Source organism: Lissotriton helveticus, chromosome 9 (genome assembly GCF_964261635.1).
Source record: "Lissotriton helveticus chromosome 9, aLisHel1.1, whole genome shotgun sequence".
In the NCBI taxonomy this organism is placed as follows: domain Eukaryota; kingdom Metazoa; phylum Chordata; class Amphibia; order Caudata; family Salamandridae; genus Lissotriton; species Lissotriton helveticus.
Window position 1 is genome coordinate 258849349 of NC_136070.1, and position 27557 is coordinate 258876905.

General features: G+C 46.0%; 2 protein-coding genes across 7 annotated transcripts in view; one reads left to right on the plus strand and one right to left on the minus strand.

Annotated features, from left to right (window-relative positions):
- Positions 1–17464, minus strand: part of ACYP1 (acylphosphatase 1) — a 61262-nt gene extending 43798 nt beyond the window's left edge. The window contains exons 1-3 of one of the 6 annotated variants that reach the window (XM_078659913.1): positions 17376–17464; positions 14796–14908; positions 4552–4644 (exon numbers count right to left, since the gene is read on the minus strand). In XM_078659913.1, the coding sequence (XP_078516039.1) occupies positions 4552–4635 (84 nt within the window). In that variant the 5' untranslated portion in view covers positions 4636–4644; positions 14796–14908; positions 17376–17464. The other 5 variants (XM_078659917.1, XM_078659916.1, XM_078659915.1 and 2 more) reach the window with 5 other exon arrangements.
- An 81-nt stretch (positions 17465–17545) lies between these two features.
- ZC2HC1C (zinc finger C2HC-type containing 1C) overlaps positions 17546–27557 on the plus strand; it is a 99510-nt gene continuing 89498 nt past the window's right edge. The window contains exon 1 of the mRNA XM_078659919.1: positions 17546–17651. The gene's annotated coding sequence lies outside the window, so the exon portion shown is untranslated. The remainder of the gene's footprint in view (positions 17652–27557) is intronic.

Consider the following 27557-nt stretch of genomic DNA (forward strand, 5'->3'; position numbering starts at 1 on the left):
CAGGGCCCAGGGACCCCCCTTGCATGGCTATATTTTCCAATAAAGTGTGTCTGTTGGGTGGGGAAAGTAGTTTGCATCTTCCCTGCATGAATGCAGTGCCCCCTTGCTGCGCCGATGAGTGTAGGGTAAAAGCGAGGCTTCTAACTGGAAACAGAGGTCCTGCTTGGGGTGATAGTATTTTACGCCTGGGACAAATTACAACTCAGGCTGCAGCAAAAGCACTATGGGAATCCCGTTTAAGCTTGAACTTCGTCCTCAGTATGGGAATCGCGCACGCCCTCCTGCGTGAAGCAGCTGATGAGGATTTGGTAATTAGGGCGCACACGCAGTAATTAGCCACGAAAATCAGGTTCAGCGAAGCATAGATGATGCCCTTCCCGGAAATCGGACTGAAACGTCCAGCCACAGTTGGGCCGTTTAGCTGCGCCACCTAGCAACAAACAGCAGAGTAGGAGAGGGGGCGCCCTCTGTTCCACACCCGGGAAGTCGGATGAGCCCGGTGCACCCATGCTAGGATTTTACGTGCAGTCCAACCAGTAGAAATGGGGGGTAATTCCCATGTTGACACCAAAGCCCATCACAACTTTGCTACCCTGAGGAAACTTGCACGCAATATCATGCAACATATACCTGAACACCCTCGTAGCCGCACTTGCACCCTTTCTCGTAGATTCAGGTACCTGCTCTCGTAAGCAGGGCTTTACAAGTGGGAGGAAAACACCGTGGGGAGGGCAGGATAAAAATCTGTGCTTAGCATAGTGTGCCACCTGCCGGGTAATCTGCTGCCTCTGTCATTGCATCCAATGGCATCCAGATATATAATACAACATTTAACATTACACCTACAATTGGAAGAAGGAGGGCAAGGCATTCTGGGAGGGTTATTAACGCCTGCTCCCAGGGGCAGGTCAGTGGAAGGTCTCTTTCTTGCAAACAGGCCAGAAGTGTGGCAGGCGAACCTTCCAGCTTTCGAAAGGAGATGCTTGAATGAAGATGGGGGTGGGTGGGATATGGGTTTTAAAATATCCAGAAGTTACACAGAGGTACAAACTGAGGCCCTTTATGCTTTCATGTCCGTGCAATTTTCAAGTAAGAGAATGGGTCACTGTGAGCTAAATAGAGTTGCTCAGATCACACAGTTTGGTCTAGTGAAGAAGTGGATTACCAATAGGGACTCCTAGATCCAACGCCAGAAAATGTGACTTGAAGCATATATCACCATTTTACTGAGGCCTTGACAGAATTTAGGATATAATCAGTGCTGGATTGAACCTTGTGGAAACCCCTAGGCAGGCGAAACTCCGGGGGCTCCTTCGCAAATGATCTCCTAATACTCAATGTAACAGATTTATTTACACACTGACAACTGCCAGAAGACGACCTTTTAAGAGACAAACTGTTATGGGAATCTGATGTCTCTGGTTTGTATGCTTTAAGTTGTTAATGGGTACATTACATCAATACAGTATTTTCTCTATAGAGTCCTTAATGCAAAGTGTTCGTTTTTTTGAGTTGATTCATTTTTTTCTATCTTTTTTGGAAACAATATTTAAAAAGCTTAATAGTAAGTTTTTTTCAAGATCAAATCAATATTATTTTTATCTGTTATCGCAGGCCCCTAAAAGGAGTAGGGCCCATATCCGGTGTCTACTTACTTTGACTATTTGGTAATCCGGAACTGGATCGAATGGAGTATCATCGGTAGATATGGACACAAAATACATGCTGTTTGGTCCATCATATCTTTCCTTTTATTTGATTGCATGAACATAACATCCTCTTACTAGACCTTGATTACAATTGTGCTGGCAATCTCATTTAGGGTGCAAACTCCTGTTCATTCCCGAAAATAGGACTATGAATTGGGTTTATATTCCAGCCCCCACAGGTGTCTGTCACACGATTTGCAGCAGCCTTTAGCAAATGGTGCAGGCAAGTGGTGCATAATAAAGTTTTGCCCACCTATGAATGAGGGAAAACTCGTGCAATTAATGCAATATTCTTCATTCAAGGTCTGCAACTTGGAATCGGGTGCAGATGGGACATCTTCTAATTAATACACTATGTGTACTTTTCATTCTTTCTCGCCTTGCCTTGTTCTTTTCTTTCCTTCTTCACCAGCTTTCTTTTCTTTGTGCAGATGTATTTCAAAATCCTTTACAGGATGTGGTCACGTTGCTTTTTAGCATCTTTTGATTTTTGTGTAAGTAAAATTGTTAGTTTGACTAGACCAAGCAGCAGCAGATGCACATCTTCCCGGAGCTGGCTGACTGCCCCGTACAGGTCTCTGCAGTCCTTCCTCATGCTGGAGGCTGCCTTAGGGAGCGGTGAAGAGCTTCTGTATAGACCGGGTGACCTAGGACTGCCATCAGTGCATTTTGGGCCCTCGCCAGTCACCTTAAACTGCTTCCTCATTTCCTTCTCAGTTTCCCTGTTGGGTATGCCTCCTGGCGCCCTCTGTGAACCCCATTTTGCTTGAGGCTTTTGCTACTGGTTGGCTTTGTGTGGGTGGCTCTGTGTTTGTGTGTGGCTCTGTGTCCGCTAATACTCTCTACTACTCTCTAATGCTCACCTATTGCCATTGTATAGGACAATACCATTTATATATATTTTCAAAAAAAATGAAAAAAATGCCATTTGCAATGCCAATAGCTCTAACTTTAACAAAGCCGAGACCATTGCATTGTAAATGCTTGTTTTTGAAATTGTAGTCAATAGAGTAAAGCGGTTTATTTAAGCAATATGGCAGCTATTGCTAGGTTTTTGGTTAGTACTGAAGCTTTTGTCAGACTAATGGCAAGTAACAAGTAAAACTCTTCTCACCCAATGTAAAGGTACCTCACTTTTTTAGGCTCCGTTCAATTTTCATCAAGTTGAAATGGGCTGCCAAGAAGGTATAAACTTATACAACTCCATTATTCAGGTGGCTTGGAAGTCCCACATTCCATATTTTATCTTCTTGATCAGGCACATTATGCCTCATAGTTGTGTAGGCTGTCTACAGATTGGCCTCATCTAATTTCAGAACAACCTCCGGGTGTCCCAGTGTGTCTTAAGTCAGTGGAATGTAGAAAATGACGAACGTGACAAAAATTGACACAACTATTTCAATGTTTACACTACGGAATAGACTGGCACTAGGTGCACATCTGGTGTAACAACTGTTCCCAATAATTCCACTGGATGAGAGCTAAGCCTGCCACTTACACTTGAGAATAGTTTCAAGGAGATAATGACTGCACCAAAACTAAGCACATTTGGAAATTTATTTACAAGTGGTAAATTATTACCCTTGGAAGAGTTTATGGTTTTAGTATCTGGTTACCTACTTGTCATATTATCATTTAAGCATAGCAAAATGAGACTGTGCCAACGATCTTCCTGATATTCTATGCCAAAGGGTTATAAGAACCTGGGTGTATTATTATTATTGAAGCTGGGGGTTGAGTCACTTATTTCAGTCACATAAAATAAGGCAGTTGTTGCAAAGCCCCCTCATTCGATAAATCACAGAGTTTTGTTTGCATTAAACGTGGCCCTGTTCACCAGTCTAGGCATACTGGAAAGCAGCCTTTAATGTAGTGGGTGTTAGGATTGAATCTTGAAAATAGAACTCACCTCCAGTGACTGTTCTAGGGTAAACGCGGCAGAATCCAAACTGCTTCATGAAAATAATAAGTGCCATTTGTAGAGGATCAAACAACTGCATTCGTCTTGTTTATCCCAAGTTTTAGAATATTGAAAAGAGTTATGAAAGTAAAATGAACATAATGCGAGTCAATTGTGCCATGGTAAGACCAAATATCGTCTGGACAATGCTTCACTTTCCATGGACTTTCATTATACATGGGAACTATCAACAGCACATTCAAAACACGACGAAACGCAGAATAAACAAGAACTGGCAACAACACATCCGATAGTCACTTTATCAAATAAACAGCATTAGAAATTGGATGTTTTATTAAGTATGGCAGCATTAAATTAGAACGTATAACTCCCAACAGTACAATTAATGATCTTATTTGAATTATTTCCAAACACCCATTACAGATGCTATACTACATACATCCATAATTGCATCAGCATGCAAAACGCATTCTTAGGGCACATGTTTTTCGGGAACTTGTGGCCCGAAAAATCACACATGAAAATCAGCATTCAGCCCTAATGCTTATTTGCTGTGTGCTTTGTCATATTTTGTATTACTGTTACATTTACTATACAATCAATAAAGCAAGCAAAACAAAACAAAAAAATCTTCCTTTTCACCATATGGACCTACGGTGTTCTCACACCTGCCCCAGGACCCTGAAAGAAATGATGAGTAAGAGGAGGATTTGCATTGCAGCAGAATCACTAGTGCATTCTTCCCTTTACTAAAATTGGCAGCCAAAACAAAAAAAAATAACCTTTCAATGTTCCGTTTATTGTGGCCTTCCCCAAAATACATTAGATCAATTCGCTACCAGATTGCACTTCAAACAAAATAACTATTTTTAATACAATTAACAGAAAGAAACACAAAGAAATAGATGATGGAACACAGACCTGTGTATACTTCCGGAAAAACACACCTTGAACCCTTCCGAAGACTTCATAGTCCACTGAAAGCATGCCATCTCCCTCAGCCATGGCACTATCCTGTCACACACAAAACAAAAGTCAACATGGTCACCGCTGGGCTTGGTATGCTCGATATTCAGATACCAAAGAAGACAGTGCAATGAGATAAAGAGTGTCTGCATGACTCACAACTCTACACCCAAATGAATGACATGGTGGCCACACACATTTGCGTAGTACCCCTCGAATTATTCTCACATCACCCATATCCACACGGACAACTACATATGTGGCTAATCACGGTTTTCAACAAATAACAAGCATGCTAGGATAACCAATAATCACAGCCTTATCTTAGTTCCAATATGGGAACACAATTGAAGCTTACTAAATCTGTCACAAATGGTTTTGTTGTATATGGCTTGCACTGGAAGCCTTTAGCATGAATTAACCTGTTCTTAATATGGGTATTCACTGCTGTCCACCAAAGACGTTACCACTGCAGTGATGCCACCAAGGGGAAGCGCTTGCTTCCCTTTTGATCTGCTCCCTTGGCCTCATCTCTAGAGATGGTGGCAGAAGATAGTGGCGTAATGGCGGTATCACCTGCCTTATCCCACCTCTTCAAAGATCTGAGGGAGACGGAAGAATCAGGGCAGCGATGTGTCTGCATTGACCACCTCCCATGTAAGCACGAAATTCTGCCTACCCACGCTGAGAAGAGAAATAAAGTCACATTGAGAAGCAGTTTTCAAAGAGCCATTGTCACGGTAGTGCCTGATCTCTGCTTTAAGTGTGAGAATAGGTAGCACGATTTTAAGCTGAGAGTGGGCTGTGGTGGATGGCACGGGCAGTTTCTTTAAATTTTGTGGCGGGGAAAGAGTTTTGCAAAGGGAGTGCCAGGAAGCCAGGTATTTTTTTTTTTAAGGGGTGGGGTATAAGCAAAGGGCCTTGTGGGTGGATGGCAGGAAGTGATATATTATATATTTATTCAGAGATGGGTGGGAAGGAGAAGGGACAATTTCCTAACTATCATAATGGAAAGTTTAAATTCTATTAAGGACACAGAGGCGAGGTTTATGCTGTACTTTCTTCACTTTTATTTTAACAGCAGCTATTTCAAACAATAAACTTAATTTCCCGTGAACCATTAAGAAAAAGAAGAAACTTTAATCCAGCCAATCTGTGAACAGGATCTTTCCTCATAGTCCCTTGTTGACTCTCCTGCCCCCTCCTCCTTCCTGTGAGAGAAGCTTGTAATCATCCCCCCTATTCTGGTTTTGATGACTCAGCCCCTTTTACAACAAAAAGGTAGATTTACGTTTCAAGTCAAGAATCCATTAAAGAACTAGACCAGTAGAACACAATTTCTTATGATGAACAATCATTTATCCATTAAAACATCAGCATTTCAGATAACGCGTACACAATATACTATAGATGTATGAGAATTGAATAACTATGTGAAACGTTTGGAAGTCATTTTTTTGCAAAGGTGGGATAACTGATCAAAGCATTGGGTGGGCTTGTCCTCACTTCTGTGTCCTTAATAGAAATGAAATTTTCCATTACCATAACTAGGAAATGTATCACTCTATGTCATGACGGAATTGAGGATTACTCTAGTTTAAAGCTTGTCAACTACCAGAGCTGCTATGCTAGGGACTGGTTTAAAGTTGAACCTTTTAAAGGTTGAGTCCGAAGACCAGTCCGCCGCATTGAAGATGTCCTCCAGACATGCCCCAAGTAGGGGAAGAGACCGCCATGTGGGGATTTCCTAACGGCAGTGGGTTAACTGCCTTTCACCAGGAGGGAGAATGTCTTCCGTCACAGCTTTGTATAACTTAACAGTCTGGACCAATCATAACTTGGGAGATTTCTCATATAAAACCACAAGGGAATTCTGTTTTGTGCTTCTAGATTTATGGAAAGTAACGCCCTTTGGGGTGAATACTCTACCAATATGTCCAGAGCTCTGACACCCGACACCCGTCTATGGGACACCAGGCATAAAAGTGCAGCCAGTTTCTTTTCTGGAAAGGTATTTTATGTTGGACCAGGAAAGAAACAGATTTAAGACCTTGTTAACATCCCAAAGGGTTGAATACCTCGGTTCTGGAGGGAAGAGCAATCTATTGTCCCGAAGGAGTTTACGGACCAGTGGGTGTTCACCCACAGAGTGGTCTCCATTGTGGGAATTCTACGCAGAGATTGACGATCGGAAGGTATTGACTGACCGATACGCCATGCCATCTGAGGCTAGGGAAGCAAGGAAATTCAAGATATGGACTTCTGTCCCCGCAGGAACCAGTCTGGTTATACCAACACACCCATCAAGACCAGGCTGATCTGCAATGCTTGACCGTGCTATCAGCCCATGCCCTGGAGAGTAATGACAGTCTGCCTCGAAAGGCATAGGACCTTCCAGCGTTCCCTGTAAACCCCCACGTCATAAGCTGCAGAGCGCCATCCAGCACCAGAAGGTGAGTTTTCCCTCTGGGATCCTTGAGGAGACCTGGAAACTGGGGTAGGCAGATTGGTGAATCTCAGGAAAGTTCCATCAGAACCAGATATCACACTTGAGCTCTCCAGGTCGGGTCACCACCACCAGGTCGGCCCACTGTTTCCGAACTTCTGCAGAGAGCCTCATTATCACTGAGAACGGGGGAAACACATATCCCGCTTCTGCCTCCCAATCTTGAAGGAATGCATCCGTCGCTACAGCATTGGGTTCCAGTCTCCAGATGAAATACCTGGCTAGTTGGTGGTCCAGAAGAGATGCAAAGAGGTCCACCGTGAATGGGCCCCATATAGTCACAGGGCTTGGAACACCGATGGATCCCGTTTCCAAAGACTCACTTCCTGCAAATATCATGACTGCCAATTCGCTACCCAATTGGCCTTTTCCGGGAGGTGTTCTGCAGTCACCGAGATCTGATTCTCGAGGCAACAGTCCCAGAAGTTCCAAGCCAGATCTGAGGGCCTTGGATATTGTTCCCCCCCAGGTGATGGAAGTAGCGGACCAACACTACGTTGTCCATCTTCAGGGCACAGCACTGTGCTTTGTCCTTGGTCCAGCATTTCACCGCAAATGAGCTCACCATTAGTTCGAGGTAGTTGATGTATAATGTTTTTTCTAGAGTGGACCATTTTCCACTAACTGGGAATTTCCCACACCTTGCCCCTGGCCTGTGCCGCTGGCGTTGGACTTGATTACAAGGTCCAGTTGTGATCCAAAGCCGACTCACCCACTCCATGCCTCCATGTGGGTAATCTACCACTGTATTCCCTCCTTAGCTCAGTTCGATAGAGGGACCCTTTGAGAGTATGAGAGTCCCTGTTGAAGGAGAAAGGCCTTCAGGCGCAGGAGGGCCTGTTAGTGCAAGGGACCCGGAAATATGGCCTGTATCGAAGATGGCGATTTGCTGGAGAGAGGTGGTCGGCTTGGCCGCAGTTGTTCGTAATTCGTGTCGGATAGTGGTTAAATTCTGAGAAGGAAGGCTCAAGGTGGCATGAACCGAGTCCACCACAAACCAAGGGAATACAAGGGGCCGTATTGGGGCAATACTGACTTCACCTCACTGATGATAAATCCAAGAGATTCCAGTAGGTCGACTGTTGTCTGCAATTGTTCTGACAGCTCACTTGGGCATTTATCCATAAGAAGGATGTTGGCCAAGTACAGGATGCGGTACATGCCCCTAGCATGAGGTATTGCACCAACGGTTTCATGACCTTGGTAAAGCACCAAGGTGCTGAGGATAAACCAACGGGGAGAGTTGTGAGCTCGAAGGTTTGGGGCACCACTGGAACTGTAGGAATCAATGATGTGGCTGTTCGGGATCGTAAGGTGCGTGTCCTTGAGATCCAGACATACTATCCAGTCGTTGAATCGCAGATGATCTCACAGGAGATAGATTCCATCCATATTGAAGTGGCGGAAGACCAGCTACTCGTTGAACTCCCTGAGACTGGGCGCTGGCCCTTATCCCTCTTCTCAGGCAGGAAGAGGTTGCTGAGAAAGCCGGTGGGGTAGAGTGGACACATGTGATATAGCCCCTTTGGAGAGTGGTCTGCACACCTATGAATTTACTAGGACGGCCTCTGATTCAGAGAAGGACAGAGGGCGGGAAGGGGCAGAATGGAGTGGAGAATTGTAACATACAATTCAGAAAACTGGAATCATTGGAAGGGCCCAGGAGTCCATTGTTACCATCTACCAGGTGCAGGCAAAAACTGCCACTTGGCCTCTAAGCTTTAGTGGGAAAAAGGCTCCTCTGGAGCCGCAGCCTCTGAATCTGGAGGAGTCCTGCCATTGTCCTCTCCTGGATCCGTGGCCTCTGGAGGGGGCTTGATACGGAGAGCAGCCAGCAGAGCGTCCATACCACAACCAGCCCTGGTGAAAACTCGGGGTGTTAAAATTATTTTTTATAGAGGCTTGAGTTTTGTCGAGCAAGTTAAAGGTGGCCAAAAACTTGCTTAATTCCCTTCTAAAATGGTCACCAAAAAGTCCTCCCCCGGTGCGATTTGGCCCACTTCTAAATTCGGAAGTCCCCCAGCTTTGGGTCTATATTTATCAGGTGGCCACAAACTTGCTCAATTCCCTTCTAAAATGGTCACAAAAAAGTCCCCACTGGTGCGATTTGGCCCACTTCTGAAGTCGGAAGTCCCCCAACTTCAGGTCTATATTGATCAGTAGAGGCCTGCACCTCTACGTGGATAGGGCGCAGTTGGCATTCCACAGAAATATAATGGCTTGTTGAGCCCACCCAAACAGGACCAACAGGGATATGCGGGATCATGACGCCTTTGCATGCCATGTCGATCTTGGTCAGAGGACCAGATATATCTAGGAGTTTATCCTGACTTGACCGCTAGGACCGGTCTATCCCTTTCCTGTGGTCTAGGATGTACCTGTCCATCCTGGCATCATTCTCAGGCATTAGTGCAACTTTGCCATCCAGCGACGGACGGGGTAACTCCATCCGGAGGCGATTGCGTATTTCCTTGCCCAGAGGCTTTCGAAGCCTCCCTGGCACATATGCAGCTTCTGTCTCTGCCAGGATCTATTCTGCAGAGCGTGGGTGTAGTAGGTCCTCTGGGTTGAGCATGTCAGCCCCTACCTCTCAAGCACCTTTGTCCTGGGTCGATACCCCCTCTGGCGATTTCATGTCAGCGTACGGGTGCCAGGCCCTATCCGGTTCAGTGCCCCATCGGAGCCAGAGAGGGACTCGTCACCATGCAGGAGATCAGGGGAGGAGGGATGGACAGTTGTGCCCACAAAATGCTAGCCTAGTGCCCCAGCTGCAGGAATGACAGGGGGTTCAGAACATAAAGGGTCAGTGTGACCTATAAACTCGAGCTTGTCGAGGTCGACCCAAGGGTCATGCATGTGCTTTCTCTTTGTCTCTGTGGGTCTTGTATTAGGCTGCCCTAGAGGTAGAGGGGCAAAGGTGGTGGAAGGTGCCACCACCTCTCAGACTGCTTTAAGTATGGAGGCGTCAATCAATCACCTCAAAGAAATTGTCATTAATGGGGAAGTAGGAGACACTCTCCTCTTCTAGGAATGAGCTTTCCGATTCTTGTACTATGTATGGACAGGATAATGCATGGGGTCACCCAGGAAAAGTATATATGCAGCCCAGGAGGCCAATCAGATTGCTCAAGGCCCAGGGACACCAAGCGCCCACTGGATTTTAAGGGGCAAGTCTTGTATTGGAGGTAGAGACACCAGCCTGGGTCGGTGTCACAACAGTAGTACTGAATCGCTGTGCTTCTGCGCTTGAATTAAATACAGACCCCTTACTAGGGCGTTGAGACTCCAGGCAGCAGGGGCTTCTTACACACACCCTGTGGCTGGTTGTGCTACTCTATGCCCCTGGGTTTGCAAGAGTAAGGTCACCAGCTGTGGAGAGAAGCCATATGCGCTTCAGTGCAAATGGTGCAGCACTCTCATGCAGTCCAATGACCGCACCACACTATCGCCCCCGGATGCCTCTTACGGGTGGCGAGACCAGGCTTGGAAGCGGCCGCAAAGGAGTGTCTGAGCGTTCCTGCGGCCGGGCTTAAGGGAAAACAAACAGCGGTTAAGCAGAATAATAAATGAGAAATATAACAAGATGTTTTGGGCCAAGCTGCTAGAGAAGCGAAGAAAGAGGGGGCAGGAGAGTCAAGAAGGGATTATAAGGAGAGATCCTGTTCGCTGATTGGCAGGGTTAATGGTTCTTCCTTTTCTCAATGGTTCATAGGGAATGAAGTTTGTTGTTGTTTGAAATGGCTGCTGTTAAGTTAAAGAAAGTACAGCGTAATCCTCGCCTCCGGTCCCGACAGAGAATTTGAGAGGGTGCTGCAGGAAGATTCTTTATGAACAATATGTGTGTGTGTATATATATATATATATATATATATATATATATATACATATATATATACATATACATATACATATACATATACATATACATATACATATACACATACATATACACATACATACACACACACACACACACACACTCACACACACACTCACACTCACACTCACACTCAGAGTGGCATCCCGAACAACTTAACTTTCACCCTCTCCACAGTCAACCAAAGGACCCTTCACCTGCCGCCACCGCAGCTAATTTGCCTGCCACACAGGACCTCCCACCCAAATGGAACCCCATACCACTCCCAATCTACAAACAAGTCGGAACAGTTCCAATGTATCCTGCTCAACGCCCGCTACCGCTGCAAACAGGCCATGGAAATCTTCGATACAATCACAACCCTCACCCGAACGTTGCCTTCATCACCGAAACATGGATCAAACCCCAACATTGCCACTCCTGATGACTAGAACATCATCTATAGAGACCACTCCAACAAACAAGGCGGAGGCATCACCATCATCTTCAGGGAAGCCATCTGATGCACTGTCACCAACGATGGCCCGGCAGTTCTCATGGAGCACCTCAACTTCTGGCTACAGACCAACGCTAAGACCATGATAAGAGGCACTCTCGTCTACAGACCCTCAGGATCTGTCCAGCTTTCTGCTACGCCATCCCTAGCCTCATCACCTCCGTGGTCACGACTCTCACCATTACAGTGTACTCTGCAACCTAAATTTCCACGTCAACGACCCCAACTCCATCACCTTCCTGGAGAACCAGCACAACACTGTCCTCGCCCAACTTATCACCGAACCCAAGTACAAAGACGGACACACACTCAACTCCACCTTTACCTCCAGCAACAAAGTCAAATTCACCCTCGTCAGTGATCTCACCTGGACCGACCACGCCATCAGCCACTTTACAATCTCCGACCCCCAACACACCACCACCAAAGACCACTGCCCGTCTCACAGAAGCTGGAGCAAAGTAACCTAAACTCAGTAGAGTCGGGCCCTCAGTTCCACACAACCAGAAAGGGCAGCAGACCTCAATCAGGCCGTGCAGAACTTTTCCGTCTGGATCACCAAACGCGCCAACAGAGTCGCCCTGTGAAAATCAGCAAAAACCTCAAAACAAGCGAGTTAGTACACCCTGGGGGAAACAACCTTTACAACGCAACTTTTACAACGCACTACCATTACAACGAAACTTTTACAACGCAAAAACCTTTACAACGCATACCATTACAACGCATGTTTTTACAACGCAAGTACTTTTACAACGCATACCATTACAACGTAAGTATTGGTAAGTATATAATTATATTTAAAATTTTATATGTTTGGGTTTTTTTAAGGGGTATTTTTAGGGTACAGGGTCAGTTTTCAGTTTTTGGGTAAAGGGGTATTATTAGGGTTCAGGGTCAGTTTTCAGTTTTTGGGTAAAGGGGTATTTTTAGGGTTCAGGGTCAGTTTTCAGTTTTTGGGTAAAGGGGTATTTTTAGGGTTCAGGGTCAGTTTTCAGTTTTTGGGTAAAGGGGTATTTTTAGGGTTCAGGGTCAGTTTTGGGTTTTTGGGGTACAGGGGTATTTTTAGGGTTCAGGACAGTTTTGGGTTTTTGGGGTACAGGGGTATTTTTAGGGTTCAGGGTTATTTTGGGTTTTTTGGGGTACAGGGGTATTTTTAGGGTTCAGGGTTATTTTGGGGTTTTTGGGGTACAGGGGTAAAAAAAAAATTTAAATTAATTTAATTAAATTAAATTATATTAATTACAATTAATTTAAAATAAAAAAAAATTATATACTTACCAATACTTACGTTGTAATGGTATGCGTTGTAAAGGTACTTGCGTTGTAAAAACATGCGTTGTAAAAGTTTTTGCGTTGTAAAAAATTCGGTGTAACGGTATGCGTTGTAAAAGTATGCGTTGTAACGTCATACATCCACACCCTGGAGCTCAAAACCACCAAAAGCAACAGCTACCGATTAGAAAAGATATGGCGAACCACCACGAATCCCTCTGACAGAGCCACTCAAAAAGCAGCCCTCAGCAACTACCACCTATCCGTCAAGGAAGCCAAGAGAGCAGCCATCACCGCTCGCATCGACACTGCGGCTAACTACAAGAAGGAGTTCTTCAAAATAGTCAAGGAATTCTCCAACCCGACAGCCACTGAGAACACCACACCCCTACCGGGAAATCTGTGGCACCCTCTCAGACTACTCCCACAGCAAACTTACCACCATCTACAACAACTTCGACTCCTAAACCAACTGCCTCAGTCTCTGCAGCCTCTACCTCCCAGCAGACACCATCGGAACGATCACCACCTGGTCTCCACTTACCACTCAGACCTCACAGCTATCATTTCGTCCATCCATTCCGGCCCACCCACCAACCCCTGCTCCCACCATCTCTCTTCAACCTCAGAAACAACCCGATCAGCATGGCACTCACCATCAGCATCCACACCTCCATCTCCACAGTGACCTTCCCTCCACCCCACCCTGTTCAACATCTACATGACCTCCCTTGCAGATGTCATCAGAGCCCACGGACCCAACTTATCTTCTACGCAGACAACAGTTAATCCTCTCACTCACAGAGGACCCCTCCATCGCCAGAACCAACTTCTACAATGTCCAGATTAATGTAGCTAATTGGATAAGAGACAACTGCCTCAAACGCAACTCTGACAAAACAGAAGTACTGATCTTCAGAAGAACACCTCCGTTTGGTAACACAGCTGGAAGCCACCAGAACTCGGACCCAAGCCCACACCGACAGACCATGAGAACAACCTCTGTATCATCCTCGACAGCCAACAGACCATGAAAAGGCAAGTCAAACAAGTCGCCGCCTCCTACTTCTACAACCTGTGCAGAATCTTCAGGTGGATCCCAGTCAACATCAGAAAAACTGTCACAGTGGCCCTCATCAGCCACCTCGACTACGGCAATATTCTATACGCCAGAATCCTCACCCAACTCCTTAGAAGACTCCAGACCATACAGAATACCACTGCCAGACTCATCCTGGACTTCCCCAAACAGACCCACAGCACTCCACACCTCAGAAACCTCCATTGGCTCCCCATCCAAAAGAGATGCCAGTAAAATCCTCACACAAGCCTTCAAAGCTCTTCACTACCAAAGACAATCCTACATCAACCACTGACTGAACTTCCATCAGCCCTCAAGGGACCTGCACTCCTCCTCACTCTCCCTCGCACACATCCCCGAATCTGACACAGCTGCAGCAGTGTCCGCTCCTTTTCCTACATCACCATCAAGACCTGGAACAACCTGACCCCTACCTCCGGACAGCATCCTCTATGGCCGACTTCAGGAAGAAACTCAAGACCAGGCTTTTAAACTGAGACTCTGCATCATCAGCGCCCAGATACCCTTAGGGGTGACAGTGCTGCACCTTACAAATGACTGATTGGTAATTCTGTATATAAACAATAAGCCATAAAAGCTCTGGTATAGATATCAAATTAACTGCACAAGCAGCACACAGATGGGAAGTGTTCTCTAGAATAACAACAAAAGCCTATTCTTATTATATGAGTTCTTAGAAAAATAGAAGGCAAATAAAAACATTTTTTTACATGTTTAGATTATGACATTGACCATCACAAGTACAAACAAAAAACTATTTTTATAAAACATGGAATTAATTTGTGGTCTGATATCTCAAGTAACCTTCAACAATCCAAGGAGTATTTAACTTTAAGATGGGCAGCGGCAGCTCAACATGTTGTAAATTACAATCTCTGCCTGGGCACAGTACCCTATACATGCATATTTGTATGCATTAATTATTTAGACATTTCTAACTTACGGAAGAAAAAACCTTCTAAATAGAGTCCAATATATGTTATGTACGGACAAACAGTGAACTGCTTTGCTCTGCACCTTCTTTAAGCAGTAACGGGTGGTGGGCTACCCTGGAATCTGTAAAGAGAGAAAACTGTAGTTGTTTAAAAATGTGGACCGCAGCATAGGACACCACACAACACACATTTTTCTTAAATGTAAAACAGTGGCAGGCACAGTTGGATTTAATATTAAAACGAGTTAGAAATGCTAATCAAAGTGTTACCAATAACTTTTGTGTTTTTTTTAAAGTTTCCATTTACCAGCACGCTGCTGTGCACAAGCTTGGAATCACTTGACTATCTATGCAAGTCACACAGTTGCTCCAACATGTGGAAATGCTTCAAGACCTTCATGTTGTTTGCCACTGTGAAGTACTAATAACAAGGAGGCCATGGGAGATCGTATTGGAAGCAGATTTTGTTGTAAGCACTGCCTTCCCTTACACAAGTTTTCTAAAACCTATTCATTCACCAGCCCTTGTCCTGTGACATCAAGCCTTTATTCCTGGACTGGTAAGACTAATTTTGTAAAAGACATTGTCCCATAAAAGAGTACTAGCACCCCACAATGCTGCCAGGTGCTTTCATGCATATTCTACATAAAATGTTAAAATAACAAAAAAAAAATGGTGCTTCACCCTCCCTACGTGTACTGGTATTTAAATTGAAATGCCAGTGCATTGTTCACCCTCGATAAAAAAAAGACCTTAATATCCCCAGCCCAACAAACAACAAACACACCCTGCTCAAGTTTTTGAAATCCAAAACTGCTTGCACCATCGCTAGCAGCAATATAAAAGTAGCCCATCAGTAACCCCAATCGTTCCCCCAAGAAAAGCTTTCACAAAAAACCAACCCCACCTACAAAAACCGCAGGTACTTACCAGTAACCAGTGCCTCTTCAAGGTGCCCCCAGCCTCCATAGGACAACATTGGGCCCAGTGACCGTTGCACCCGGCCTCTAGTGATGCATTACCTACCTTAGTCAGACCCTGGCCCAGTGCTGACCCAAACCCCCAGAGAATAAACTTGAGGACCGCTTACTTACCTGTAAGTTACTCGCCTGTCTTTTTTCCATAGGATTGCATTGGTCTCACTGCATTGTACTAGGTGTGATCCTACATACAAAGCATCTCTTTCAGTATTGGAAAGCATGTCATGCACATGCACAGCATTGTTTGCTACCATACAAAACCTATTGCCAGTAACTGAAAGTACTGCATAAAAGTCTATTTACCTGTAACTGAGTTCAACTTGGTTCTTAGACATAAAATTAACAAAGTTGTATTTTTCTAGAAAACACTGGCCTGGAGTCAGTCCTTTTGTGTGTGTTCTGCCTAGTAGGAGTATGTATGTATGTATGTATGTATGTGTCTTGTAAAGCGCACTGCTGCCCTGAGGCGTCGTGGCGCTGTAGACCGCTAGGGAACCCGTCCTGGCTATCCCTGTGAGATGGTCCCTACTGGGTATCTCCAAGGTGAAACCAGGCATCCCCGGCGAATGTGGGGGGCCGTTGTAGAGATGAGGCAAGCTAATGCCCAGAGTTGCCGAGTGTGATCCCTGGTTAGAGTAGGCACCGAGGCGAGAATTATCGAGTCCGCTGACCCTGGTCCACCAAATGCATTCACACTACCCTCTGATAAGCCTAACTGCTCAGCCCAGCTACCACTAAATTGAGAGTAAGGTATTAGCTACTTTAAACTCTGCCATACCTTTAGAGATTCACTGGACTCTGTGCACACTATGTTTGGTACAGTATATACAAAGCCTGCTTCCTACAACAACAACAACAACAACAAAAATATATATATATACACTCACCAGGGTTCATTTTTAACACACCCTTTCTGTCTTTGTTTGATTTATCTGTCAGAGATCATTAACGCAGGTCTATACACATGTTGAAGTGTTTTCTTTTTATATTTACTTTTTAAGAATGTACTGTTATGGGTAAAAAGTACCTTCTTAGGTGATTTTCTTTCTGTTTGATCCAGCAGGAACAGAATCTTATTATGACGGTAAAAAACAGCCAGGTGGCAACCCAAGAAGCCTGCACAAATCATAGGTACACCACTGCCAGTTCATCTTAAGGTCCTCGGGCCCACCACATTCACTTGCTTCAAACCCTTGGGGGGAGTGGTATATGTCCAAAACTACCGACTTTGGAATTAAGAAAGCAGAGCAAATCATTTATTCGCCCCGTGCCTGAAAACGGAATGCAACCGTGTGTGAGATGTAACTGATTGTTGTCATGTAAAGAGCGACGTCTTCGGGTCGATTTAGCGCATTATAAAACAGCCAAAAGGAAATAATACCACTACCGTCTTTCACCAAGGTCCGTGTCCACCTCCCCGTCGTCCTATGTGACCTCCCTCTACATTCCCTCCTCACAGGATGCAGCCCTTAGAAAAAGTGAATTGTCAGCGGCTTCCCTGGAGGTAATGACCTCTTCCTCCTTCTCACTGCACTGCACCCACCTCAGAGTATCCATTGACAAGCGTGACATTTCCCTCCCATCTCCACCTCCCGTGTCGCCCTCGCACCTGATCCTACCCGCCGCAGCCCCGGTTCCAGCACAGAACGAACTGCGCAGGCTCGAACATCTCACCCACCGGTCTCCAAGCCGCTTGACAACGGAAACAGGTCACGTGATTCACATTCTGAACGTGTTCCACGCAGTGACGTCACTGTGAAAGTTTCCTAGCAACGAGGTAAACATTCCAAACACGCCCAAGGAAAGTCTGGGGAGAGCAGTGATGGAGCGGGAGCAACCGTGACCGAACCGGGAGAAGATCGGATGCATCTGAGAGACAAAAGGGGTAAGGGAAGCAGTCCTGACCACGCCCTCTGTGCCGAAGCTGTACCGGGACCCATAAACGCAGAATGAGGGCGAGAGGGGCCGACAAAACTGCATGCATCACAGCGAGGCATCTGTTGATGTGCCTGCCCGTCCTGTGGCGAAACACACAGCTGTACCTCCTCCCTTTTTGCAAAATGTATTGCGAGATCTCTACACTTGTTATGGACTAGTCCCAGAAACTTTCAAAGACATTCAAAGGTCATTGGCAGAGTAGCGTGCACCCCATGACCTCATCCCCCGCACCACAAATGCTGCGGGGCCCACCATGTGCCCCTATATTCCCTAGCCTATCAATCCGTCCTCCTGTTTGCATTTTCTCCTCTCTGCCCATGCCTGCATCTACCAGCGCATACAAATCAGATGTTAATTTGTCCTTTCTCATTCCCATCTTCCACTCTAAGCACATCAGGATTTGTCCTAGTCTCCTCATCAGGGCCCATCTCTTGGTATTTCTGCATATTATGTCCTTTCGATAGGGTTGCATTTTACCTAAAACTTGAGGTAGTAGAGCAAAGAGAGAGGTTACAGGTTTGCTCTGATAGTCTTTAGCATCACTTAAAAAGGCCAACTCCCTCACCTTTTTTAAAAAATCATCTTCTTCCCACACGATCTTGAAATGTCCCCGGTGTTAGGTATGTGGCCTGTCTTTTGTCTTATTATGCTTTGTAAATTCTTCGCCACGGTAATATATTTTGGTCCTTCCGATTTAATTACTTGTCTTAGAGTACATGGCCCGAACCCCTCCAAAACATAATTATATTTCAACAGCCCCTGATAGTATTTAAACAATAAACGTATCTGGAACAATTCCACTCGTACTTTACTATTTATAGACCCTAACCAGCTTTTCCAAATTGACATTTCCACCATCTGAAGCTGATGGATTGATTTTTTTCTTCTACGATTTCGCACCCACACAGCAATGGGCTTGTCATTTTCAGATTACAGGCTTCTTCCAGTACTTCCACTGATTTACACCCCAGCTTCCCATTCAGCCTCCGGAGGGCACTCGTGACTCGCTACTGTTCTTGCATCTGTGACACTATTTCTACATGGGACCTAAAATAATGAAAGACTCGAAGCTCAGTAGACTTCAAGTCTCAAGCCATATATGCACCGAGGTGACCTAGTGAGGGGGAGACAGATACAGGACGTTTGCCGAGGGTTTAGTTTTAGATGATGTATTGTCATCGATTAAAGGTTAGTGCATCGGAGAAGTGGGAAACAGTGAGGGTCCTTATGCACACGCCAAACGTTCTTAAATTCAATCTCCTGTTTTATTGATGTTCCATGAAGCACCATCAGGCAGGGGCAATGGAACTGGTGCACTTTAGACCGAGGACAATGTGAGAGGCATAGTTGTAAACTGCAGTTTAGTGATGATTTTAAAGAGAGGCCCCTTAAAGATTGTTGCTGTTGTCTATTTAGAAGATTTGAGATTACCGTTGCCAAGCTGAATGAGGTTCTTTGATGTAGAAGTAACAGAAGCAGTACTGTTCATATGACATGTAAGTGATATCATGCATCTTAACTACAATACTCCCTTGTGGGTGGTTTGCATCAAATGCAATGTCCAAGTTGGTGACATTTTGATGTCTGGGTCAAGAAGGAGCATATAGGCCCTCGAGGAGCTGACATAATCAGTTTAAGTGCATCAGGTTTTGACAATCAAGACAGTCAATTACTTTTTAACAGTTACCTAAGACACTTTGAGGTGTACATGGGCGCTGTCTGCTCAAATATTAGTGAAACGGAGAAACAACCTGACCTGGTATTTATAATCTGCTGTTTTAATTAGTAAACAGACTTAATACCTTTATCTGTTTCGAATGGTCTGAGTAATCTAACTACTATATGGATGAAACCATTTAAAAATGTATGACAAATTTACAAATATGCCTGTCAAAAAGGCACACGACACAACAAATTCAATACATGTCAAGAAATAAACAGAAATTATTTAAAATTATAATGCAGTATATGCGACATACATGAAATACGTACAGTAAAACCATATACATGAACGTCAGTCAGTTAATTCGACTAAAAAACAAACAACAACAACGGCATTCACAATTGACATTACATTATTTAATCTACATAATACTGGGTGAACATTTATGAATCCAATGTGTATCCCTATTTACATGAATGTGCTACTCTTGGATTGCTATCATTTTATAGGCCCAGTAGTAAGGTAAATGCAGATGCGTTTCGAATCCCAACGTCCATTCACGGGATTCTCATCAGGGCATAGGACTGGACAGGAGTTGTTCTTCATTTAATGGATTCTGTCTCTGAAGTGAATTGCTGAATATTTAGTTCATGTGAAGACCTGAAGCCTCTTATAGTTTTAGTTTTTAATGGACGAGTTAGTATTGTGTTTGAAAGCAATGTGCACATTTTCAAATAAGTTGCAACTATGTTGTGCGCGGGGCAGTTTCTGCCGAGAGGGTTTCAAGAGCTCCGGTTTTGAGGACAATGTTGCTGTTTAGTCGAATCTTGATCTTATTCGGCTTCTCGCAGATTCACTTCTTTGTGAAAGATCATTTCAGAGACAGAATCCATGAAATTAAGAACAACTCCTGTCCAGTCCCAGACGACCTTTGACCCTGCTCTCAGGCAGGTCGTTCCCCACGCTGCTGTATTGCCCTAGGTTGTAATTGTCTTTTTAAATTGCTGTTGTATCGATTTCGTTGTAATTGTCTTGCTGTCCTTTGCCTAAAATTCCTTTTTTTCTCCCTCCTGCTATTTCTTTTTTCTGTGCCCGGTTTCTGCCTTCTGTTCCCCTGCCGCCATCCACCTGTTTTTCCCGCCGCTGCGTCCCTGTGGCGCCGGCCCCCCGCCTGCCCATTTGCCGCCCACTCCAGCCTCCCAGCTGCTCCTCCCTCCCACCTCCCCTTATATGGAGGCCGTGCAGCGGGCGCGCAGCGGCAACGCGTGCAGCGGGCGCGTCTAAGGCAAGCCCGGCTGCGCCCGTCCATGCCTGGACCGCGCCCAGCGCCAGACCGCCTGGCTGCCACAACGCCCACCTCCGCTACAATGCCAGCACCCTCCACGCACTTAACGCCGGACGATCTCGCACCTGCTGCTTGGCTGCCCCGACGCGCACCCAAGGACCCTTCACCTACCGGAACTGCAGCTTCACCAGCACCCGCCCCGCCAACCCACCCACCAGGAAAGAACCCAACTACCTCAGATGCATCCTTCTCAACACCTGCTCTGCCCACAAACATGCTGTTGAACTCTGGGACCTTCTCGACTCAACCTGGCTGAACCCGTCCTCGGCACTCGACATCGCCATAGCCATCCCGGAAGGCTACAAGATCACCCGAAGGGACCGCACCAACGGAGCCGGATGAGGAATCGCCATCATCCACAGGAACACTCTCGAGTTTCGACCAACACTGACGACACCCTCAGCACCGCGGAACACCTGCACTTCCAGATCCACACCAATCCCAACACCACCCTCAGAGGAACCCTAGTCTACAGACCCCCCGGATCCTGACCACAGTCGCCTACTTCAACAGCACACACGCCCTTGCCTCTACAGACTACATCCTCCTCGGGGACCTGAACTTCCACCTCGAGAACAACAACGACACCAACTCCACCACCCTGAGTGACAACCTCGCCAACCTCGGACTCAGACAACTCGTCACAACACCCACCCTCTCCGCCGGCCACACACTTGACCCCATCTTCTCCCCAAGCCTCCACGTCGCTTTCAACCACACCACTGAACTCTACTGGACCGACCACCGCTGCATCCACTTCAGCTTTCGGAAACCCACCACGCACCACCGCACCCAACAGATGCCTCGCCGCTTGGTGGAGCAAAGTCACCCAAGACCAGCTAACCGCCACCCTCGCCCAGAACCCACCCGCCGACCCCAGCGACCCTGACTCCGCCGCCCACAACCTCAGACAGTGGATCGACGATAACGCCAACACCCTCGCCCCGCTCAAGAAACCCTCCAACAGCCACACCAGCAAGAAAGCCAGCTGGTTCACTGAAGACCTCCAGGCCTCCAAGCAAACATGCCGAAAACTAGAGAAGAACTGGCACCGTGAACGAACACCAGACAGCTACGCAGCCCACAAGGACGCCACCCGCAGACACCATCACCTCATCAAATCCGCCAAAAGGGCTTCCTTCAAAGACCGCCTTGACAACAACGCACACAACAACAAAGAGCTCTTCAACATCGTGAAGGAACTATCCAACCCCAACCCCAGCTCCAGCTCCAACTCCAACGAAATCCCACCCTCGCAGGACCTATGCGACTCGCTGGCCACCTTCTTCCATCGCAAGATCACAGACATCCACAACTGCTTCAATGCCAGCTTCAACGCTACGACCACCCCAACAACCACTGAGACCTCCGCCCCCACAGCCACCATCCGCACCAACTGCCTACTCTCCTGGACCAACATAAACGACGACGACACCATCAAGATCATGAACACCGTCCACTCCGGTTCTCCATCAGATCCATGCCCGTACCACATCTTCAACAAAGATAGCACCACCATCGCACCCCATCTCCGGAAAGCCATCAACATTTCCTTTGAGACAGCAACCTTCCCGGAGAGCTGGAAGCACGCAGAGATCAACGCTTTCCTCAAGAAGCCCAAGGCAAACCCCAATGGTCTCAAGAACTTCCGGCCCATCTCCCTGCTCCCGTTCCTGGCGAAGGTCATCAAGAAGACCGTCAGGAAACAACTGACCCGCTACCAGAGGAAAACAGCATCCTAGACCCGTCCCAACCCGGTTCCGCAGCAACCACAGCACCGAAACCGCTCTCATCGCCGCCACCGATGACATCAGGACCCTGATAGACAACAGAGAAACCGCGGCCCTCATCCTCCTGGACCTGTCGGCTGCCTTCAACACAGTCTGCCACCGCACACTACGCACACTACGCACAAGCCTCCACGATGCCGGGATCCAAGAGAAGGCCCTGGATTGTACCACCTCCTTCGTCTCCGGCAGAACACAGAGCGTCCGCCTCCCCCCCTTCCGCTCTGAAGCCACCAAGATCATTTGCGGCATTCCCCAGGGCTCATCCCTCACGTCTACATGGCGCCATTCACCCACGTCGCCCGACTACACGACCTCAACATTATCTCCTACGCCGATGACACCCAGCTGATCCTCTCCCTCACCAAGGACCCCCACACCGTCAATTACCAACCTCCACGCAGGAATGAAGGCCGTTGCAGAATGGATGAGGAACAGCCGGCGGAAGCTGAACTCAGACAACACAGAGGTCCCCATCCTCGGACCCACCCCCTCTGCCTGGGACGGCTCCTGGTGGCTAGGGGTCATCCTCGACTCCACCCTCTCCATGACTAAGCAGGTCATCGCCATCTCTTCCTCCTGCTTCAACACCCTCTGCATGCTCCGCAAGATCTACAAGTGTATCCCCACCGAAACGAGAAAAAAATGGTCACCCAGGCCCTTGTCAGCAGCAGATTGGACTACGGAAATGCCCTCTACGCAGGAGCCTCGTCCAAACTCCTGAAACGGCTGCAACGCATCCAGACCGCCTCTGCACGCCTGATCCTCGAAATCCCTCGCCGCAGCCACATCACACCCCACCTGAGAGACCTGCACTGGCTCCCCGTCAACAAGAGGATAACCTTCAAGCTCCTCACCCACGCACACAAGGCACTCCACAACACTGGACCAGGGCACCTCAACAGACGACTCTGCATCTACGCCGCCAATTCTGCTCCGCCGACCTCGCCCTCGCCACAGTCCCCCGCATCCTAAGAGCGACCTCCGGCGACAGATCGTTCTCCCACCTCGCCGCCAAGACCTGGAACACCCTACCCATCCACGTACGGCAGACCCAAGACCTGCTGACCTTCAGAAGACTCCTCAAGACCTGGCTCTTCGAGCAGTAGCAGCATCCTCCACCCCCCAGCGCCTTGAGACCCTCACGGATGAGTAGTGCGCTTTATAAATGCCATGATTGATTGATTGATTGATTGATGCCCTGATGAGAATCCCGTGAATGGATGTTGGGATTCGGAACGCGTCGGCGTTTAACTTACTACTGGGCCTATAAAATTATAGCAATCTAAGAGTACCACATTCATGTAAATAGGGATGCACATTGGATTCATAAATGTTCACCCAGTAGTCCAACAACCGTAGTATTGTGTAGGTTAAATAATGTAATGTCAATTGTGAATGCGGTTGTTGTTGTTTGTTTTTGGTTGAATTAACTGACTGGCGTTCATGTATATGGTTTTACTGTATGTATTTCATGTATGTCGCATATACTGCATTATAATTTTCAATAATTTCAGTTTATTTCTTGACATGTATTGAATTGGTTGTGTCGTGTGTCTTTTTGACAGGCATATTTGTAAATTTGTAATACATTTTTTAATGGTTTCATCAATAAAGTAATTAAATTACTCAGACTATTCGAAACAGATAAAGGTCTTAAGTCTGTTTACTAATTAAAACAGGAGATTATAAATAGCAGGTCAGGTTGTTTCTCCGTTTCACTAAAATGTTTAAAGGTCCCATCTGACCTTAGTAGGACCAAACACCCTTTATTAAAAAAGTCTGCTCACATATGGCATCACAAAATGTAGTCCTGAAATATACTTGCAAGAGGGAGCGTGTGGATGTTAAAGAGGATTGGGGAGAGGACTTATTCCTGTGGGACAAGACAGGTGAAGTGACTTAAGCAGGATAGGAAGTAGGCAGTTTTATTGGTCAAACCTCTTAGCTAGGATTGAAGAAAACACATTGAGACGGTTCAATCAACACAGCAATTGAATAAAAGTCGGTCCAAAAGTACAATGGGTTCAACTGTTTTGAATGCCTCAGAGATCACAGAGGATTAGAGCACACATTTGACTCGAGCAAGACGCTGGTTTTCTCAGGTATTAAGATGATGGTGTCTGATCCGTGAGAAAGTGGAGCCTGGATTGAAAAACTCTCAGGATGTTGTGCTGTTCAAAGTGACATGATAGTTGTGTACTGACCATGGATTCCAATAGGTCTAAAATGGAGGGAAAACCAGGAATCACACCGTTATTTGCAAGAGGTTGTGTGTTTGCATTGACGTTCTTTAAGAATGGAGTAATTCGAGCATATTTGAACAGATGTGTGGCTTCACTGCACTTTAAAAGAGGTATTAAACCATTTGGTGATGGGAGAACTGAGAAATGGTCGGTAGAACTCCATGAGTGGAATTCCAGATTCCTTAAAGCAACACCGTCTGCTTCAGAGTATTGATTAGTTAATGTGTTTCCAACTTTTGAAAATAGGTGAATTCCATAAATGTGATGGCACTTGGGATTGCACTCGATGGAGCCACAGGAGATGGGAAGGAAACTTTTTACCTCTTGAAGTAACTATTTTGTCCTGAAAGTAGGCCCTGGGGTTGTCACATTATGGCTGGTACGGCACAACGTGTGTCTGAGTGGTAGGAGAGGTTGTAATTTCCTTCAAAGCCTTGAAAAACTTCTTAGCTGATCAGAGAAGAGAATGTTAGTATCCACTGTGATGAATCACGCGACCATACATCAGAGTGGGAGTTTGATTTTCTCCAGCCATTTTATGCACTGGCAATTAAAGAGGCCTGAGTCATTAGCGTGCCATTAGTTTGTTGCTGATTTTGATTATATAGCCTTTTGTTTAATATAAAGGGGACACTCTGTCAAGAGATGTATTGAAGATGTTTCCAGACAACTAAGATATCAGTTGAATGGTGGAGGGGAGGTAAGGGCTCCGAGGCACACTATGACCGAGGACCCAGAGATGGGATTTTCATCTCTGACCCTCTGGATCACATCATCTCTGGACCCAGAGAGAGAGGTGCTTCAAGGAACATGTGACCCTCATGATTAGAAGGCTTGAAAGGGGCAGTGTACCTGGAGGGGACATACAGAATCACTACTCCTAAAGGAGGGGCGTTCGCATGGGGACACTCCAAGGACTATAAGCAAAGGTCCCTTGGAGATGGTAGTGCATAAATCTGTGGACACACACAGTGATCCCACAACTTGCCACTTTAAGCACCACCCAAGAATTACTAGGTATCCCCTTTCATCTCGGCCTTACCTGATATTTCTGCTTTCATCATGATCTGGACTTCAGACATGTCTGTTTGCTTTGCATCTAAACCCAACTTTGAGATCTAATAAACCCGAGGGTACTGGAGGCTACATGTTGGTGCTAAATAGAAATAGAGGAACTCATGAACATGTTGTGAGAAGTCTCTTCCACTTGGACATGTTAGACGCTGAGAATGTGACCTGCTGTATGGAACACGGCTCAAATGATTTGACTGCAGAATTTTGAGTGTGCAACATCAACGCGGACCATAGGCTTTTCGTTGTTTCAAGCTTTGATGCACACTAACTCCCTCTTAAAAAAATGAACGCATCAAAAACTGTTCACGTAGTTTGACTTAGAATAGCTTTCTATATAAAGCTGCCCTGAGATAGCCTTTTTGTTAAGGCAAAACACGGTGGCTGCACTTCTGGTTTTCGAAGAAGATCATCAATAAAAGACAGATATAAACATAAAGGACCTACTAGTTTTATCCTCCTTGTTTCTTGTACAAACTCTCTTTGTGTCCACTTTGTTTTGGGGCATCTGGTTTGTGTGTTTAACAGCTATGTCCTTAGTTGGAAATGCCTTGCCATGAGGATGAGGGTCTGTGTTTCGAGCGGGCCTGTGGGGCTGGGGTAGATACTAGCATCTAGAAGGCAGCCAATCTGGGAAGTGATAGCCACATAAACATATCTATTAAGATATAAGAAGATATACAAATAGTCACTATTTATAAAATGCAAACAACCAACTGAAATAAGCTATCACTACCCATCTCATTGATCACCTTGAAAAGTTGAAAAGCTGAGTTGGTCACACATGACTTTGAACCTTTAATCTGCAGGTTGCACATATAAAGTCGAAGTAAGTGCTTTAATCGATTGAGCGATCTTACCTGTCAAAAAAACCAAGAACATGTTTTTCTTTGCAAACTGGCTGGGTGCAGAGCAATGATTAACCATGAAATCAAGTACAGCTGACCCGGAGAAAGGAGGGGCTGTGGTGTTGAGCTAGTAGGTGTTCTGAAGGAGAATGAGCTGGGTGTATGAACAGGTACTGGCGTGAAAGCAGAGGCAGAGAGTGTTAAACAGGGCGCATTTTGCTATGAGTATGTGGGTATCCGGTGCAGTAAATTGAGATGACCAAAATAGAAACACGAGAGCAAAGGCTTAAAATCAAGCATGCAGCAGTATTCTGTACATGATGTAGGAAACTGGTAAATATACAGGCAGGTCAAGATGTAGAGTTGCCATAGCCCAAGCAGTATAGAATGATGAAAATGACAATGGATTCAGGCAGAGGAATTAAGTGAGAATTGTAAATAACATTTGCAGGTGTCAGAAGCAAGCAGAGGTTCTCCTATTGATTTGATTGATGAAAGAGAGAGATAATTAAAATACAGCATACGTTCTTAGCTCTAGTAAACGATGAAGGAGTAAATCCAGGTGCAAAAGGTCACTAGGCACCAGATGAATGCAGGGGACCCTGCTGAAAATTACCAGACCAATTGAATCAAATGAATGCCTACTGACCCGAAGCATGACAATAGAATTCTGAGGGAAACCATATTGAATTCAGAGGAGAGATCCTTGAGTATCAGGTTGGCAGAGCCGCCTGATCCAGAAGACTGCATAGATCGTCAGTGATACAAAGCAGAACAGTTTCACCAACATCAAAGGATCTAGAGCCCGATTGATCAATCTTGAGCAGGGAATGCTGATCAGTATCATGGGTGCTACTGTGTCAGTGGCATGAGACAGGATGCATGGATCTGAT